At 34.5% G+C, this 20,277-nt stretch overlaps 1 protein-coding gene across 1 annotated transcript; it reads right to left on the bottom strand.

Annotated features, from left to right (window-relative positions):
• On the bottom strand, window positions 2,822-19,978 carry LOC109839589. Its single transcript, XM_020408078.1, has 4 exons — window positions 19,833-19,978; window positions 19,597-19,691; window positions 6,531-6,802; window positions 2,822-3,908 (listed from the first exon to the last, which is right to left on the bottom strand). The coding sequence occupies exons 1-4, from the start codon at window positions 19,860-19,862 to the stop codon at window positions 3,094-3,096; spliced, it is 1,212 nt and encodes a 403-aa protein (XP_020263667.1). The 5' UTR covers window positions 19,863-19,978; the 3' UTR covers window positions 2,822-3,093.

The following is a 20,277-nucleotide window of genomic DNA, read 5'->3' as shown; positions in this document are numbered from 1 at the left end:
AAGTTCAAGGCCTGCATCTTGCTTGGTTTTTTAATGAAAGTTGGGAAATGACTTCATTTCGATCCGCATTATTCATTTGTTCGCATTGTCTTTAACTTTCATGAGGCGAATATATAAGCATCTCAATGACTATGTAATTAAGCTTAACCCCTTTTTCAACTGAATTAAATATAACATTTACGGAAGTAATGCTTAATTTGTAAGGAGCCCCATAACTTTGATTGTTTTGCAGATAAATGTCGATTAACTATTTTAATTCCGTTAACTATTTTAATTCCACAAAACCCGCTGATTTTTGAGGGTTTTGCGCATTATTCTTCCAAGTTCTTTATTCCTCTGGAGCCCCTCGAAGTTTTTCTACTTTAGCCACCAAAATAACACGATCAACTCTTAACACATCAAGTGTCAAGTACGTGACCAAAAAAAACGTGAAAATACCCGTACAAATTTTCAAAACCGATCTATTTTTAATTTTATTCCAAAAAAAGACATATTTTAAACTTAATTTTAAAAACAGACTCAGTTGGCTGAAACTGGGTCGGTTTCTGAAAAAAAAAAGTTCCCAAACTTCATGAGAGTTGAAGTCCCGTGAAGTTTTTTATATAACAAAACTTCACGGGACTTCAATTCCCGTGAAGTTTGAGAATTTTTTTTTAAAACCGACACAGTTTCAGCTCAACTGTGTCAGTTTTTAAAATTAAGTTTGAAACGAGTCTTTTTTTTGGGATGGCAAACAAGTTGGTTTTGAAAAGTTGTCCGAAAATACCCCTCACCCGCATAAAAAACTGACGGAAATTAATAAAAGGAAAACTCCTCAGGGGCTGACACCTCATCTGTCCCCCCAGGGGCTGATACCTCACCTGTCCCCTCAGGGGTCCCTTATTTTGGGGTCCCTGTAGCAATACCCTTAATAAAAAAGATAAAATTGCTTTTTTTTAGTGATATTTAAACTCTCGGAAGATCATTTTGCATGGTTAACCTCTAGAAAAAGTTAAAACTTCTCTTTCACCAATTATGAACGCAGCTAATCCTATACGTTTACAACCCTCTCTCTTCAGTAAAAGCTCGGACACAGATGTTTTGTTTGTATGATAGAATTTCGGATGAAGCCAAATTGAAGAGATCAGCACTACAGTTGGTAACTTGAAGATCCATTCTTCATTTAGATACATCGAATGGGAATCCTTTTCCTGTTTTCTAGAAGGAGAAAGGACCTAAAACAGAGGAATAAATATATTCAATTTGTTTTTGGAAACTATGAACTGATGGCATATCTTCTATTTATGAAACTACAGCTTCATGAATTCTTCATGAGACCATTTGGATGGTAAGTTTTGTCATCATGACGGCCTGCGCGAACCTTGAAAAAGAAAAGAAATCTTTAGAAAAGGGATTTCCCCACCAACCCAAAACTAATTTGGATGATGTTAGGAGCCCTGCATGTTTTGTGGGGTTATGGCTTGATCACCCATGGATGTGTAGAAATACACAAATCAATGCAAATTTCTAATTTATTCTCTCTTCTTCATGTTTTGCACTCTCATCTTGGTGGATAAGTTGTTCTTTACTTTCAGTAAGAGGGTGTTTGGTAATTTGAAAGCATGAAAGTTTACTTGTTTATTTTTTTTTAATACAAATGATTTTCGCATCTACGTCACCTTGCAAGTGAAACACAATGTTCGTTTGAGAGCACGGAATATTATGAAAGTAGAAATGTTAAGATGACATAGCAAAATAAAATTTGTTAATGAAAATAATTAAAATTATTTAATTACAAGTAGAGCAAAGTTTTCACTTTCATGCGACTTTACCATTTTTTTTAGGGAGAAGTTAAAATTGCATTGATTAAATTCTATGTACCAACTATTTTGAATATAGCTTTCGTAATCACTTGCGTTCAACCAACCAAACAAACACCTATAAACAGTAAAAAAGTAACTCATTTTTCACTTTTATTTTTCACTCGCATGCAAACAAACACCCCCTAAAACCTTTTCTCATAATAAATAAATTGGGTCTTTGAAAATTCAAAGTAAAAGAAACTAAAGTATGATACATGGCCCCTCCAATTAAGAATATTAACATAAAGATCCCTTTCTTTGACCATATATAGAGTCTGAGAGCTGCGAGTTTAATATAGACCATATAGTGAGTCTAAAACAGAGTCCCATCGCCAACCAAACCCCCCACCCCACCACCAAAAAAAAAAAAAACCCACACTTCAGCATCCCAAAAAAAAAGAAAGAAAAGGTTCATTCTTCAACTGAGGACAACATTGAGAACATGAATAGATCCTGAACTGGTCCACTTCAAAGATTTTTTGCATGCATTGGTAGCTTAAACCTTAGAGATGATATCAACTGTCATTTGCAGCGCAGAACAGCTGTAGGCAACACCTCCCTCATCATTTCATGCAAGTTATTGACCAAACTCTTGCACATATTTTCCTTACTCCATAAATGCTTCCTCCATTTTCCAAAGGGTCCCCGAAGCCAAATGTTTGGCCACCTAAATCATTTGACAGGCTATGTTTTCTTCTCTATTTCTACTGTTTAACCTTATACTATTCAAGCATCCATGAAGTCCACATCCTTTTGTCAAAAATTTGAGAAATCAGATGCACATAAGTTCCAAGTGGGTCAGTCTACTCTCCTGGTTCCTAACAGCTGCCAAAAGTTGCATTATAAGCAACATTCATGTGCAGTATTAACACAGCACAACTTTAGAGCAACATATAGGTAACTGTGCTTACACTGCATTGACACAGGAATATTTACATCAGATCTCTTCTTACTCCAAACGAATAGCAAAATTAGGCATGTTCTCAAGTTTGAATGACTGTATTTTATTGCTACCTTCAAAGTCCATTGTTACAAAATATATTATCCTTGCATCAGCTAACAGCTGCAGGATTACAAGCAGAATACATTGGTGGGCTTCAAGCATGAAAAAATCGAAGTTCTACAATTCCATGGAAAAGCTCATTCCTCGCCAAAAGAGTATCAAAATCTGGCACGAGATGCAGTAATTTGACAACAACAAATCAACGCACATAAACATCTCAACAAACTAATTTCCAGTACTAGATTTAACCTAGCTCCATCTCCGGCGATCTTCTTCTTCGTCAACTGGAAAATACCATGACGGCCGTCTCTTAGAATTGCTCAACCTATAATTCAACAAAACCTCTTCATCTTCAATAGCCCTTGTCGATACCAACACAAGCGCCTTAATAACTGCACCACTTTCCTCGCCAGTAGCTAAACCCCCAGATCGAAACCAAAAACTCCCAAATCTCTTCATTCTGACGCTCTCTTGCCCTCCAAACACTAAATTAGGAATATAAACTCTCATATCTGACTCTGACACTGGAAAATCATAAGGACACACCATTACATTTGGCTCTGCTCCCTTTGGCGGATGGTTCGCAAAATGACCAAATGCAAGAGGATTTCTACGCTCAAGAAGCTCACCGAATCTCCTCCCATCGCTCTCCACTGGCTTACTCAGCATTTTCCAAAACTGATCGGAACCTTGCTTGATATCGTCTGATGGGGTCGTGCTATATTCTAACTCGTAGGAGCCATCCCATAGCTCTCGATTTTCACCACCAAATCCCCAAGGTCGTGCATTGATTACAGTGCCATCATATCTCGTTATCAAATACGAGTTGGTGGCGTCGACTCTTGGGTATCCAGGGATATATCGATAATAAGCTGGTGAGTATATTACACCAGGGTAGATGGCTATAACAGAACCGACATTGGCCTCGCCATTTATGAATAGGCCATTGCCAGCTTCCTTGTGAGGAATTTGTGATGGCTTGATGTCGAGAGTGTAACCCATGCGATCCTTCAAGTGTTGAGACAATTGCTTGCATGTTAATGGTCGTGTTTCAGGGAACTGTTCTGCAAAATAATAACAGATAATTTACAAGGCTACTGATGTCTTTAAATAAGATAAAATACATTAAAGAGAAGTTAAAAGTAAATGCATCTGTTTTATTACAAGAATCACGAGGATCACTAACTAGAGCTGCCTACTATTCCATAAACCTTGGAACACTAGTATTCGATGAACCTTCAAGACGGCTTACACTGACAATCTTATCAGGGAACCAGCATAAGGAACAACTTTTAGGTAGTAAGTACACTGCTACGATACATTGGCAGATCAACATGGTGTCTAGTGGTATCACAGGACGCTATTGAATTGCCTACTTTATTGACATTTTTATTTACTTTTACTTGGATTTACTACTTAGGACAACACTAGAACTACAGCTGGACATCGCTAAGGAGGATAAACTATAAAATTGTCAATGTTAATTACAAATAAAATCATGATAAGTGATACAGGGACATCACTGGATAAAATCCTGGATCCGCCTCTCCAATGAGTGGGACACCTCAAAGCTAAAAGGCAACGAGTAGTACTGCTATAATTAGAGTTGCACCCCAACAATGCAGAAATCAACATATATAATAATTCATCCATGAAATGTGCATGAGAATATGTGTAAGTAAAAAAGATTATAAACAATCAAGAGAACAATAAGATTCAAATAAGAGAAAATGTGTTCCTGTGGAGAAATTTGAAGCAGGAAGGAATTCAACCTGAGATACTTCCAAAGCCCTAAAGAACCCATCCTAAGAGATCTTTCTCCAGGCAAACCCTGCAATACTCATCATAAAAAAAAAACCTTTACCACTGTGCGCCATGACTGCCACTCTGTTTTCTTCTATTGCTAGACTTGATATTTTAAAATATACTCGTGAAATCTCTGTGCGGGTAAGAATTCTAATGCCATTACAAGTTAAATTTGGAGTACTCATGACCTGATGGCTAAGGCTATATAAATTTCTTATGCTAGTACTTAAATAAGTAGTATTGAATTATTGATGCAAGGCCCTCCAATTATTGTTATACCATTGGTTATGATCAGTTAGATATATTTTTGCTAATCATGGGACAGAAACAAATGTAGTCTAATAAATTTGAAAGAGAAACTGCTATGCCATGTTGAGGATGGTCAATTCTAATACATCCTAGTACTTATGCCTAACTCAAACATTAGTGAGGAATTGCCTGGATTCTTCCACCCAATCCTACTATCTCATCGAACATATTACCTTATAATGCTCAATTTAACAATGAATATCCTCCTTCCAATTCAAACCACAACACTACTATTCATGACTTGAAGTTTATTACCTTTTCTTTATCTCTTTGAACAACGAAGATATCAATGCAAGTAAACAAAAATTCTATAAATTGATTAAAAGGGTAAGTGAAGTACAACCATTGTATCTTGCGTGGAGATCAACTCCTGAGAGAACGTGGAACAACTCTATCATCAAATTTTTTTTAATGATGATTTCTTGCTTAGCTAGATTATGCTATTATGGGAATTGATCAATAAGATGGGTGTAGTTTTACCACATTGTACCACCTTGTATCATCCGCATGTCATTGTTTCAGTCCACATATTATGATAACATTTAACTGTTAAAAACAAAGACTCGCAGAACTCAACTTTAGTTCAGTGTAATTGAATTGATCTCTAAAATGTATAAATTTCATTTCATTTAGTTGCTTCGATTTAACTCCTACGAACCTAGTGCCCCATATAACTCACCTGTTAGTAAACGATTAGACTCTAAATTATTAAAAAACTCATAAAATTTTGGTGGTGATTCTATTATTGCAACATTTAGTAATTTCTGAAGTTTTCAATTTGCTGGTTTAGTTCAAATTCAAAGGCAGATCGCCACAACCTCTTTTATATGTGTTCATTACCGTTTTCTACTGGTGTTCTATTTCTTTTCAAATTTTGACGGTCATATATTGCAAGTCCGTCCTTCTAGGTCCTTTACCATCAGAGTTGCATGGGGTTTAGGGTAGAGACCAATGGGCTTGTTGAGTCTAAATTGAGGTCTCGAAAACTTTTGGACAAGGTTCTTAATCCCTGCTGGTCTGAGGTCAGTCCTACTAAGCCATTATAGCCTGCTTATGGGTCTGTTGCATATTGTGTGGGTTTTAAATCTTTTCCATAAAACACTATAAACCTAAATATCAAACAGGTAAAGTTGGAGAATATAAATTGAATGATTAGGTTTCAATTCCTCTGTACGGGTAACTGCCGCCTATTAAAATGCGTGAACTGCACTGATTTAGCTGGCCAAAGAGCCCACAGGCGGTACTGAAGCTAAAGCGTAATTTTGCGTACTGCAAGTAATGGAGTGAGATCTTTCTTTTGTTATGGATTGCTCTTGCTCAGCTTATTAACAATAAGATCTTGCGCAAGCACTCCTCATGCATGGGCAGTGGCAAGAAAAAGATTAAACTAACACAGTAGAATTTTAATGTATGGACAAAAAAGGGAAAAACATATTTTTTTGCTATGCAGCAACTTAAAAAATATAGTTTGCATAAAATAACAAAAGCAATATTAATAAATAGTTAAATACATAATAGCTATCTAGCACAATAATGCGTATCCTCTGGGTCAGATTGTCACAATTACTAACCGGGTTGAGGGATTGATGTTGTTCTGCCAACTGCCAAACCAAGGCCACTACGACGAGGGGCATTTTGGGTATTCGAAACAGCAGGACCAATATTTGGAGTGCCTGTCACATCAGGGCAAAGAATCTCATCCATTAACCCACATATGTCTTTCACTTGAAAATGTATGTTTTCTTGAACCTGCTTTTGTTGATCAGAAAGAGAGGCTTTATTTGCCATTTCAATGATCTCATCTGCATCTTTCTCCTCCACGTTCGCTCCCAAACGATTATAGCTGACATATACAAATGAGAAATAGGAAATCACACTAATCACAATGCAGATTTGGATCTTGATGATAATTAGATTATTCTGATTAGTATAAAACAAAATAAGAACTATTGGCCATGACCGCTTCTCCATTCTATATGATAAATGCTGTGAGAATAGAACAGTCATAACAATGGCAAAAATCGCAAACCAAAATGTAAACAATAAAAATGAGAACTCGAGAAATGAAAATGTTTAAGACAAGTTAACAGTACATTATGTATGCTAATTTCATGCACTTCACAAGTAACCTACCCAATAACGAGATAACAAATAGTGGGGCTTTCTCGATTTTGACAGTCAATTTTGCAAAGAAGTTGCCTTAGAAATTGCAGAACACAAGAAAACCAAATATAGCCTAAGATGATTAACTTTAAATACATCACCTTTCCTTTAGATTAATAGCTATATACTACGAATAAGAAGGGACCTTCCCCTTTTAAAAAGGCCATTTCTGTGCACCATTTGACAATTATACATTCTAAAACTGAGGTTTACTATATTCTGTGCACAATGTCAACGGAAGCACCAAGTCAGATGAGCAAAAGATATAAGCTAAATCTCAGTTTAACAAGATTATTAAGTACAGAACAGAGAAGCAAGGCCCCTATCCTAATTCTTTGCAAGGGGATAATGGCATCATGTCCGCCAACATTAATCAATTATCTAAGGAAAAGTCAGCTCAAGCAATTGCAGAATGCAACAAGTATTAGCTTTCAGAAACAAATTGCCATCATTCTCAAAAATTTGCCAGAATCTATGACTGGCTATAAAAACCTACTTCTTTTTTGATATAATAGTATGTTATAACATATTACTTTTTACACACTAGTAATAGATAGATACTTCTGTAAACTGCTAGAAGAAAATAATTCTTTAGTGCAAACAATATAGGTTATAAGCATGCTACATATGTTTTTCAGTTCACTTTCTGCGCATTGTAATAGATTTGCAGGAATGAATGTGTGAGAAACATTGTATATCATCTCATTCACATTGATGAGCAGATTCATCATGTTCAAATAATCAGGCCAAAAAAATAAGACCTTTATTAGTTATTATTTCAATAATTAATCATGATATTGATGCAAATGGTAGCTTAATTTAATTGTTAAAAAATACAACAAGACATGGAATTATATGGTGAGTTCATGAGCCTAGATCAGGATAGAGCTTTTAGCCTAAAGGAGAACAATAGCACATTACAAATTAAAAGAAACAATATATCAATAATGATACAATAAAAGCAAGCACAAAGTCATTTTAGTTAACATAAACAGATAAATTTAATTTTTGAGGCTTCTCCAATTGAGTTAAAACTTCCAATGTCTCAGATGAAAAATATTTTAGTTCACAGATACAAATATAACATACTAATATTGTTTAATGATATCAACTATCTTGTTCATATATAGCCCGACGTACTAAATTGTAAACCCATTCATCATTGAGTAGAGATTGGAGTCCGGTACTGACCGGCGCTATAGTAGGCTATAACCTCCCTCCCTCCCTCCCTTCCTCCCTCTCTATCTATCTGGTATCAGGCAATTTAACTGTTTAACTCTTTACCTTTGAAAGTAAAAGAGTCAAAAGAATTTCACTAAGGGGCTTATCTGCAACAATAGAACTATAGGGGATTTATTCACAATTGGGCGATACTAAAAAGGGTTTTCCACAATTTACCCATTTCTAAACAATAATTCCTCATATAATATTTCATTGGAGTCTTCGAGCTTGAGTCTAACATTTCTCTCCCTCCCTCCCTCTCTCTATCTAACTGGTAGCAGGCAATATAAATGTTTAACTCTTTATCTCTGAAGGTAGAAGAGTCAAAAAAAATTCAGTAAGGAGCTTACTGCAAAAATATAACTATGTGGGGTTTATTCACAATTGGGCGATACTACAAGGGATCCATCCGCAATTTACCCATTTCTAAACAATCATTCCTTGTATAATATTTCATTGGAGTTTTTGAGCTTGAGTCTAACATTTCTTTCAAAAAATTCTTGAAATTGTTGAATGTGATTATTAATATAAATGTTTTATATATTTTTATGAGAAGAAACAAAAGTGCCTCCCCACGCTCTAGATCATGACTACGCCACTGAAAATGCCCCTTAAATCAATTAATCATCAACTTTGAGACGTTAGTTTATAAATGTAATGTGAAACTGTCAACCTTTTTTCCTCATTATATCCAACAATGATGATTATCTATTGACTTCAGGGGCATTTTTTCTTCAAAGCTAATGATTTGAGAGGTACTTTTGCAAATAGTGAGATTTGAGAGACATTCTTGTAAATACTAATGATTTAAGGGGTATATATATACAAAAACCCATGATAAAAATAAAAGGTACCTTCAGGAGCACTGTCAGGGGCACCTTCCTGAAATAATGTTGTCTACTGGTTCTTCTATGCAATATACCCCAGATTAATTTTTCCTCAATTTGTGAACTCTAAAAGTGTTCTTCCTCCTAAATGATAAAAATGTTGACAGAAGTTTCAAATTAAATTAGGAAATATCATACCATACAAATTTGATTCATTCAAAACTTGATTAAATTGCAACTTTACGACAATTATTTAGCAGGGGGGCTTACCAACCATGCAGGCATCAGAAAAAGAAGGAAAAGATGACATAAGGAGCATGTCAGTCCTACATTCGTATCTCTCTTTTATGAAGGAAGTTGCTCCATAAATAGACGATTCACAAAAGGGCATCCTGAATAAGACACCCTTCTACGTTTTTTAAAATATGAATGCTTTTTCATATGAAGGTTCAAAACTTAAAGAAGCAATGATGTTGTATAATCCAACAAACGAAACTTTCAGACTTGAAAATGGTGAAGAATATAAGTTCACTGTGGAAGTCGTTAAAGAAAAGACAGGGCTGTCAGATGAGAGTGATACTTCGCTGAAGCCTGAGACAGAACTCTAGGAGAGGCATTTTTTGGGGATAAAAGTTTAAGGAAGAAAAGAAAAAGGAGAAGATTGGAGAGAAGGTGCTCAGCCTATATGGATCTTTTAAGGATAAATTGAGGAAATATGTGAATAAGGAGAATGAAGCCGATATTCAAGACTTTGTTCTATTTCTAATTGCTTTCCAGCTCACCATTGTTTGGTTGCCAAATGCCAATTGTCAATTGTCGTACAAATACTTTTATGGTATTTATAACCTTGAAAAATGTCAAAAAGGTGGGTTGGGCAAAACTTATCCATGAATTGGTATGCAAGGGTAGAGTAAAGGCATACACGTATCACAAAAATAATGTGGAGAAGAAAAGGAAGTCGAAAAAAAGAAAAACAGAGTATGTTACATGACCGGGTGCACAACACTACTTGCAGTAGATCCCTTTTGAACTTTTCAATTGTATTTCTTCTTTCTCGACATACTTTGTAGTGTTCTAAACTTTTGTCATGTACAGCGATTTTTAGGTTTGACAGATCCCTTGTGTGTTAAAGAACCAGGAAAGCCGCAAGGCTAAGAATCTACAAAGGCCAGAGGAGAAAGAAATGAATGTTGAGGAGGAGGAGGTAGCACGAAGAGAAAAGAAAAAGAAGAAGCTAATAGAGGAGAAGGTAGGGGGCATGAATCAAGATAGGGCAGAGGGGTAAGTATGTCAATAATGAAGGATTCTTGAAAAAAAAAAGTTTGTTTATGAGTGTATCTTGTTGCTCTAACTGAAAAGCAAAGAACAAAAATTTTAAAAGCACACAGAATTCTTTTAGAAGGTAAATGAGTCATATTTTTATTTTATTTATTTATTTATTTTGACATTAAAGTTTAGCTCTATTCAAAAGACCAGCTTCAGATCAACAAGTGCTCAAAAAGTCATTTGCCAGTTCTTAGCAATTTAAACATTTTCTAAGCTAGACTTTGATGTTTCTTATTCCAACATGTTTTTGTAGCATTCTATAGTGTACATTTTAAGTTTCATGCAGATACATTTTTATTTGACCTAGTGGAGATTATCGATGCAAAAGCATTATTTCTAGTCCTAAATAGTAAATAGTAGCAATGTACTCCATAAATTAGGCATTTAGGCTCCAACTTGTAAGTTTAGAGTTTAATGTGCTGTTCAACTAGCCAAAGGTAGATAAAATGGAATATGCGTGACAATGAAGGAAATTCGCACTTTTAATCAATTGATTATTTTCTTTAAAACTTAACAATTGTTGGACACTACCCTAATTTCTAATTCTGCTCAACTACTCAATTAAACTTCTAAAGAAACTTCCATGACAAGCTTGATATTTTTGCTAAAAAAATATCTACCGCTATCATGCCACACCATAAAAAACCCAAGCACTAAACCAATTCCACCTAGAATTATTATGTATACTAACATCCCCTGATCACAAATTTAGGATGAATACGAAATATAGTACACCAGCTCTTAAGCTTAGCAATAATTCTTTACCTCTCACTTCTTGTTACCCCAATTAATCATATCATTCCATCTTCAAGGTAAGGTAGTCAACTGCTTCCTATATCTATGTCAGCAAACTACACGAGAGCACTCCTTCCCCTATCCGAAATCGGACTGAGAGCTTAATAAAAGGTATCTAAGTCATACTAGTATGGATGATCCTAATAGAAATCTATCTATCAGAAGTTCAACCAATCTCTTTAATTTTGGATCTCTATCATCCCTCATTGTATGTTTATCCTATTCCTCCTCTCTAGAATTCAAGAAAAATTTTCTTTCTTTGTCTAGAAAATACAATTACTTTGTTGGGTGGAATGCAATCAGGCGGACAAGCCGCTTAGCACTAAAAAAGACCGTGAATATCTCTGTCTAGAAAATACAATTACTCTGCTGGGTGGAATGCAATTGGGCGGACAAGTCGTTTAGCATTGAAAAAAGGTGACATTCACAAAAGCATAGATGTCGCAAGGAGAATTTTTTTAATTTGCCAACAACAACGGCAACAGATCGTAGAGTTCTTAAAGAATACATAAAGAGTTTGTTCTGAGAGATAATAATAAGTGATAGTTGTGTATAAAATATTGGTCGATATATCAATATATTACTTGATATATCAGATTTTACAGCACCTCATAACGACACTTACAAGTTTATAGCGCTTTATGATTTTTAGAATTTTTTCTGATATATTGACCGATGTTGATATATCCATATCAGTCAATATTGGGTATTTTTTTGTTTACTTTAGTTTTTTTCTTTTGGTTTTGATTTTGGGTTTCCAACCTGACCCAAATATCAAATATAACCCTCCATTTGATTCAGAATCACAATTGATCTCACAAAATTCCTAACCCTTACATTTTTGGGGCTTACCTCTCCCTCACTCATTTCTCATTCCTCTCTCGCTCTTCGCCAGTAAGCTTCCTCTCTTTTTCACCTCTTTATGCCCTCTCCCCATTTTTCTCTCCACCCTCTCTATGACCTCTCTCTCTCCCCCTCACTCTCTCCCTCTCTCTCCCCCTCATTCTCTCCGTGCTCTCTCTCAGTCTATCTCTCCTCTCTTTCCCCCACCCTCTCTTCTCTCTCTCTGCCCTCTCTCTTCTTTGTCCCTACCCCCTTCCTCCACCCCTTCCTCCATCTCTCTCTACCTCTCTCTAATTTCTCTCTATGTCTCTTTTAGTGTTATGCACATTTAAAGTTTCATGGCACAATCGAGAAGAAAGCTTCTACAATGTGTTAATCATCCTAAAGATATATCATGATGTAATCTTTTATATTTAGAAATCATTACATATGTTTAGATTACATATCAGAATTTTATAATATGCATGAACATCATTTGATATGACACCGCCTGATTTACTACATATTCGCAATCCAATATGGATTTTGGTCGTTCGATATTTATACAAAATCCAATATTTAAGCCAATGAGTGAAGAGGAGGTTGTGACTGTTGTTGTGAACTTTAACTTTAAGGGATAATTTCACAAAACTCCCCATTTTTTTCTCTCATCACTTTTAATATGAAAAAAATGTGACAAGCACTGGTCAATCAAGTGACAGTATAAAATTATATGATACAAAAAGCAACTTTGACAAGAAAGACTATAAAGAAGCCATGCACGACAACTCATCCTAGCTGTCTTACCTATTAATTATGACTTATTGGTACTTTTTTATCACCATTCACCAAAACACCATTAGTTCTCCTGCTCAAAAGGAAAGTAAATAACATGTGTTCTCAAATCCTTAAAAAAGTTTATTTTCACATGTCATGCGTGAAATTTTTTAACTTTGTCCTCGTAATTCTCTAACCAAAGAGATGGGTAACCTACCTCAAAGAAAAACAAAGAAGACAAACTCAGGAGATTCTCTGTGAAAAAATAGGCTGAGAAAATCCGAGCATGATTACGAGATAGTGTCTATGACAGAGATTTTCTAGCTTTGCCCTTATTGTTTCTGAGTGGACTCTCTTCAAAGCTCCCCGTGGTGTTATAGAAAACTTATGACATGATAAAATATTTTAAGAAGAATATATATATATATATATATATATATATATATATATGTTCATTGTGAAGAAGAATCAGGGCTAAGGAAATCATATACATACACTTTCGTGTCTTGGATTCGTCATTTCTTTATCTTTTATTTCATATTAAGATCAACTGGTTTGATTAGTTCAAGTTCAGAAGTAAGGAGTGCATTAACAATCAATGTTGAGATTGTAATCAAATATATCTGTGTTGAGATTGTAATCAAATATATATGTAAGATCTTTTCATGATATTTGTTTATTTGATATGCGATATTTTATCTTACCTTATTCACAATTGGCTATAACATATTTCAATTTGAGTGATGAGGTAATTTTTCTAGATAATGTCATCAAGAAAAGTCTTTTTTCATATTTTATCTTTAAATTATTATATTCAATAATTTTTAAGCTAAGTATAGATATATATACTTCCAATAATATTTATATTGGAGCATATTGAAGTTCTAATTGCTTTTTATTGTATTTGTTTATATCCTTTTAAGAAAGAGAACTTTTATCATTTCATATTTATATCTTTTTATAATATACAATCTAATATATAGTTAATTAGCAAGCTCTAATGATATGTTTTAGAAAGTTCTAAGAAAAAAAAGAAAAGAGAAGAGAAAAGACAAAATAAAATATCTCCAATAAAATTACAATTCTACCCTCATAAATACAATAATAATGGATGAAATATTCACCATTCCTCCACATTTTCACTACCCTTAATTTTCTAGCCCTACTTTGTACCTAACATATGCATTCATACAATTCACCCTTGTAACTAGAGATATACACAAAGAAAAGCACGACGAACAGTAACACATCTCAGTGTCCTAATAGGACGAGATCAAATACTGGAAAGAACAACAATGTTTATAGTTAGCAATTTTTTCCTACCTCGGAGAACATAACACAATATACTATAAGAATACATAATAATAATAAAAACATAAAAGAAAAAATATGTAAGCAATTAAATCACTCATGCTCAAAAAGATGAAAAGAGAAGAAATAAAGAATTGGGGGCTGATTAATCGACTCTCACATACCTTTGTGCACTTCTTATACTCATCTTTATAGAAAGAAATTTGTTAATGAATGGTTTAAGAGGAGCAAAAATAAGGGTAGCCCCTAGATCATAGCTATTGAGTGAGACTGCTATAGCACCACTTGCTACTGTTAGTAGTGCAATGTCCACTCAATTAATGTGTGTGTATAAAAGAGAGGGTTACCAATGAGTTGATTGAAATATTAAACTTAATTTTATACCTATATATACATATTTTAAATTTTTTAATAAACAGACATGCTATTAGTTTTTCATTTAAATTTTTGCAATCATATGTTTACCCCTAACCCAACACCCTAAACTACTAAAATATCTTCTTCTTTTAGTTTTGAGATTGAATACAATTGTTGCTAAAGCTACAAAATGGATTGGAATGACCACTAGGAAAGATGATGTTAAACGGACTGTAGAATACTTTTTAGTGGATACAGTTATAAAGAAATAAGGAATATAGGCCCCTCAAATTGTTAGATTTGGGAGAATATTGAATTTTAGATGACATTTTGTCTGGGTTTTTTCATGAAAATCACCTTTAAAATATGTTAAATCAATAGAAACCATCTTTCAAGTTTATTTTATAAAGAAACCACCTTATAAGTGGGTTTAGCTTTCAATCAACCACCCCAGGATAATTTCCATCATACTTTCACCCAAAATGCCCAAGATACCCTCCTTCTCCGTCCTTCCTCCTCATCCACCCTACCTCCACCCTCCTCCTCCCCCGTCCCACTTTCACTCTCCTTGTCCTCCATCCATGCTCATTTCTCCTCCATTTACCCTCCCCTGTCCTCCAATTCACTTTCATCTTGCTCTCTTGTCTTCCACCCACCCTCCTTTCATTCTCTTTCCTCCCATCGTACCCTATTCCCTCCTCCGCAATCTCAATAATGGTTTGCACGGAGGAGGACAAGAATGAAGGTGAGGGAGAAGGGAGGAGGATGGAGGTGGGTAAGCATAGTTAGAGCGGGTGTAGAGGAAGAAAGGAGGGTATTTTCAGCATTTAAGGTAAAACTTGAATAGAAATTTTCCATAGGTGGTCGATTGAAAGCAAAACTTGTTTATAATTTGGTTTCTGCAAAAAAAAAAAAAAAAAAAAAAACTTAAAAGGTGGTCTCCATCGATTTAGCCTATTTCAAAGGTGGTTTTATCTAACAATATCCAGTCGATGTAAAAGGCTATACGTGATGGCCAGCTATTTAACTGTTTAACTCTACGTGAAAGTTCTAACTCTATATGGAAGTTTGAACTTCAGAGATAAAGAGTTAAAACAGATCTTTTGGTTGGCCAACTTCTAGTACTCATATGCCCCAGCTCCCACCCTCGACGTCAATCTCTTTCTTCAATCAAAAATTATAATCTTTCTCTTACCCTAGGGTCTCAAAAAATAAAAGGGAGATGAGTCTATCTTCCTAAAGCAAGTTTGAGGCAAGAGAAATGAAGTGGAATCTAAATGAGAAGAGAGGAGAGAATAAAGCACTATGGAATAAAGTGTCAGAATATAGGAGAACAAGCTCTATTAATAGATTCATTTCAGATTTTCTTCTAAAGCGGATCCCACAAATCATTTAGTTAGGGACTGTTTGGCTCTAGATTTTGTATTTTAAATTTATAAAGTTGCAAGAAATCTAAGAAATCGTTAATTTTAAAAAATCTTACTTCTAATTTGGTATGTAAAATAGTTAACAGAAAGTCAATTGTGAGAAAAGACTCTAAAGATCTTGCTTTTTTGCAGAGAAAGCAAAAAAAATTGTAGAACGATTTATAGGTCTCATATAATTTGATATTATATTTAAATACAAATATATTATTATTTAAAAGAATTTTTAACAAAATTGAATTTTTATTATTTTCATCAATCTTTCCATAATTTTAAAATATTTTTCTATATTTTTCTAAAGAGAGTGTAACTCATATTTTTACAAATCTTATATAATCCATCCTTCTTGTCAAGATTACTGACATGAGTAATCATGAAAAATTAGCAAAAATGGCACCACAAGTTCTCAATTCCCAAATGGTGAACCAAACAAACAAAATATGGTAAGGGAATTATAGTCTAACACAAAAGTTCTCATGCGGGCCCCAATCTAAAAATATATATGCAAATTAAAACATGTTGAAAAAAACATGCCCCTAGAGATCAGATTGACATAAAATTGTTCATTTTCTCTTCTTGTTTTATTTTTTAATTTTTATTTTTTGTAGGCTTATTTAGATTATAATCCCTCAAATCTTTCATAATTCTATACTGCTCCCTCAAATCTTTGAAACTACCCATTACTCCCTAAAATTTTATAGGATATTGCAATTTAGTCTTTCTGATCAAATGTTCTCATATCTAATAGTGTGTGAAGCAGTTATGAGTTATGCACCTCATATAATTGCATATTACCCTATTTTAACTAGTTTAAATCTAATACCGCTAGAAACAATTTAAAATCCACTTAAAATCATCTTCTACAACAGTGATCAAACAATTCATAACCCAAATTTTGAGCTTAAGCAATAGTCATATTTCCTTAAAAAACAGAAGATGGATATATTTTAGTAATTTAGGGTGTTGCGCAGGAGTTGGCCCAATCACGATTAGAAATTTTAATCGAAAAATAGCAGAGGAACTAAATCATAAGACCCTATAGGATTGAGGTGCTAACAAGCAATTTCAAAGATTTGACCTAATTGAAGATTTGCTGCAATGTCGAAGAGTTTACCCAGACTTCTAGTGTTAGAGAATTCAGAAAAAGCCTTCAACTTCTTCTTGCTATTTATGGTCAGCTAAGTCATGGTATTCGGTTGTAAGCATATTCAAGGTAACATAAGTGTACTAGTATCAGTATATTTATGAAGTAATTCAACTTTAGTCCAATGGAAGTATTTAGCTTCTTTTGCACGTTATCATAGTCGTGGTTTCAAGATGCTTTTATCTTTTCCTTGTGGGGTTGGAATTTGAATATGGTAACAAAAACTTGAAGATGTCAAGTCGGCTTAACCACTTAAAGTGTGGGCAATTTTGCATGATTTATGGGGTATGTATACCATATAGGCTTAACCGATATAGGATATATCGTTTAATCTTCTATGATGGATTGACATTTTCCCCACACTTTAAGCGATTAAGCCTACTTGATTATGTGCATGTAGATTGTATAATGCAATTAAATCTTTTAAAAACTTCACATATAAGGTTTCGATTGCGAGAATTATTAGTTACTTCATATTTGTGCATTCAAAATCGACAATGAAATCATTTTCATAAAGGTTTTAACACTTTGTGTGAACCTTCTAACCCTCGTGGACATACATTATAGTATTTTTAAAATTTTGATTTTGAAATTCCACTTCAAATAAGAGAAGACACTATACTTGTTATTTCTCATCTCTAGTTTATCCAAGAAACCGTAGATCTTTTTAAAGTGAGCATTTTTTTAGTCTGATCCTAGAGTCGAAAATATTTGGGGGCAAGAGGCCATTAAAGGTGAAGATGCCAGTTAATCAGCTACCTTAAATCTTAAGATTAAGGCACATGTAAAATTTTAAATCCTCATTCCTCAAATATTTCTTTTCTGGGGGAGAGATGTAAAATTTTAAATCCTCATTCCTCAAATATTTCTTTTCTTTTCTTTTCTTTTCTGGGGGAGAGAGTCGTTGAGGTTATTTTTATTAGCCCGACACCATCCTCTTTATGCTTGTTGATTTTTTGATATTGTAAGACTAGATTTAGCATTTGGTTTGTCACGGTTCTCAATTTTTTTAGTCTTTCATAGAATTAGAAATTTGTATAGTAGGTTGAAACTTGAAATAATTGTTTGTTCTGATTGGGTCTAGAGTTATGTTTGAAAACAATTAAATCCATCTTTGTAAGTTTGCTTTATGGGAAGATAAACATCTTAGAGATGGATGTTCTGTTCTTGAGCTTCTAAATTGATATACTAGAGCAAATAGTTACAATGTCTATGGTATAGCTTTTACTGTAGCTTTTAAATGAAAGATGTCATAATTCATGTTTCAATTACTCTTTTTTATTTATGTATTTTCATAGTGCGACTACCACGGGTCTCCAAATTTTTGAAGCTTCTCTAATCATTATTAGACCTTGTATTTTTTCCCAATGTCAGTCAAAATTGACTTCCTTGCTATGACCTGACATATGCAACAGGTCGAGTTGTATGATATTAAATTAAATTTTTTCTGCATCACATATTATTTATCAACGACTATATCAATGGAAGTAGTACAATAATAATTAACTATACTGAAAGACAATCAAAGATATCTAACCCTATATAAGAAAATGAAAAAGAATACATGAACTCATTTCTTGTACTCAATGTTTTAAACAGACTACTCATACCACCAAGACACAATATAGTTTTCACAACTACTAATTATACATGTCTATAAAAAATACACGAACTCATTTGTTAGATAACGTCAAAGGCATATATTACACATGAACTCAGGTAGGGACAAATATGCTCAGTTTCTGTCTCCCGCGGATAATTAAGAAAGACTCAGGCATTGGCTATGACTCATGATTCAGTACGAAAACAAATTAGTCTTTTATGTTTGGAATTTAATTCTTTATCATGTTTCTTGTAAAAGAAACCTTGAATCTGTTGTTATCACAACTTGAACAAAATTTAGTTCTCAACCCGTGAATTGCTTTTTTCAAGGAAAGTAGGTTGAATCAGTGATCCATTTATCCATTTGCACCTATACGTATAGTTGTATGCATGTGCATGTAGCATGTGCGTGTGTGAATATATATACACAGTGGGTCAGCAAAAACTTCAGATTATCGAGCACAATCAAGATATTTGTCCCCACTTGACAATACATGGTCCCTAATAAATATTTTGCATCTTTCAATCATAATGTAGATACTACTAAAATTCTATATGAACATATACTCGGGAAACTTCCAAATCTTGTGTCGAAATTTTCCCATTCGTTCCACCACTCTGCGGAAAAATCCTTAGCTTTGCTTAATTCATTGGTTAGAAGTATAGTATATCCGTAGTAATTCTACATGTTAGAACTAAATAAAAATTCATCACTCAGGAATGCAAAATGCCAAGTCTCCCGTAAAGGGGGAGGGGGGAAAAGAACTGCATTTAACTGTTTCTCCTCGGTGTTTTCCTTCTCGCTCTTTGCAACCAAACATTGGAATATGGCAGTTTGAATTCATGGACAAAATGACTGGGCACTAACCTCGTGTAAAGGAACAAGCGATTAACATCAGCTTCAAACTGGAGATGCCTCGGATCCCGAGCAAATGCTGGACTCCTTGCCAGAGTTTTCACTGCCTACAATCAATAATCACAGATCAAAATCGAGCGACAAAATCAACAGGGAAACACAAAAGTTGACGACTTCAGCAATTTCCATGTTTGGGCGGGGGGTAAAACCCTAAACCCTAGTAAACCCTAGTCAGGGTTTGAGAGTACCTCTTGAAATTTCCGAAAGAGGAAAGCCATGGAAGAAGCTCAAAGATCCAAGCGCACAAAAGAGGAAAAATCTCCCTCCGTCGATTCTCCGGCCTTTGGACCCGAGCTAGGACAGTAGGCCCCTCTCTCCCCTCGATCTCCCCACGTTTTCTGTAATTGGGCTAAATACCAAATCTCAAGTCTCAAAGCCCACTGTCGTTTTCTACAGTGGGCGCGGGCCTTTATTGGGCTTTTGCCCCATGCTATACTACAACAACAACGACAAAAACAAGCGTCGGAAAAAAAAAAAGAAAAACACGAGCAAATTTCACACTCCAAAACCCTCTTCAACTTTATTTTTCCCAAAACCCAAGCTTTTAAAATTTTCTCCTTGCTTTTTGAGGCGCTTTTGTGAAAAATGTCAAAAGTTTCAAGGGGTTCTTTGAAACTCTTTTGGAGTCGTTGA

Source organism: Asparagus officinalis, chromosome 4 (genome assembly GCF_001876935.1).
Source record: "Asparagus officinalis chromosome 4, Aspof.V1, whole genome shotgun sequence".
Lineage (NCBI taxonomy): Eukaryota > Viridiplantae > Streptophyta > Magnoliopsida > Asparagales > Asparagaceae > Asparagus > Asparagus officinalis.
This window is presented reverse-complemented; position numbering and strand designations above follow the sequence as displayed.

Coding starts and splice junctions, on each gene's coding strand:
- LOC109839589 (XM_020408078.1), bottom strand. CDS start 19,862: ATGGCTTTCCTCTTTCGGAAATTTCAAGAG. Junction 6,803..19,596: donor CGCTTGTTCCTTTACACGAG/GTTAGTGCCCAG, acceptor TGTATATGTCAG/CTATAATCGTTTGGGAGCGA. Junction 3,909..6,530: donor AACATCAATCCCTCAACCCG/GTTAGTAATTGT, acceptor ATTATTTTGCAG/AACAGTTCCCTGAAACACGA.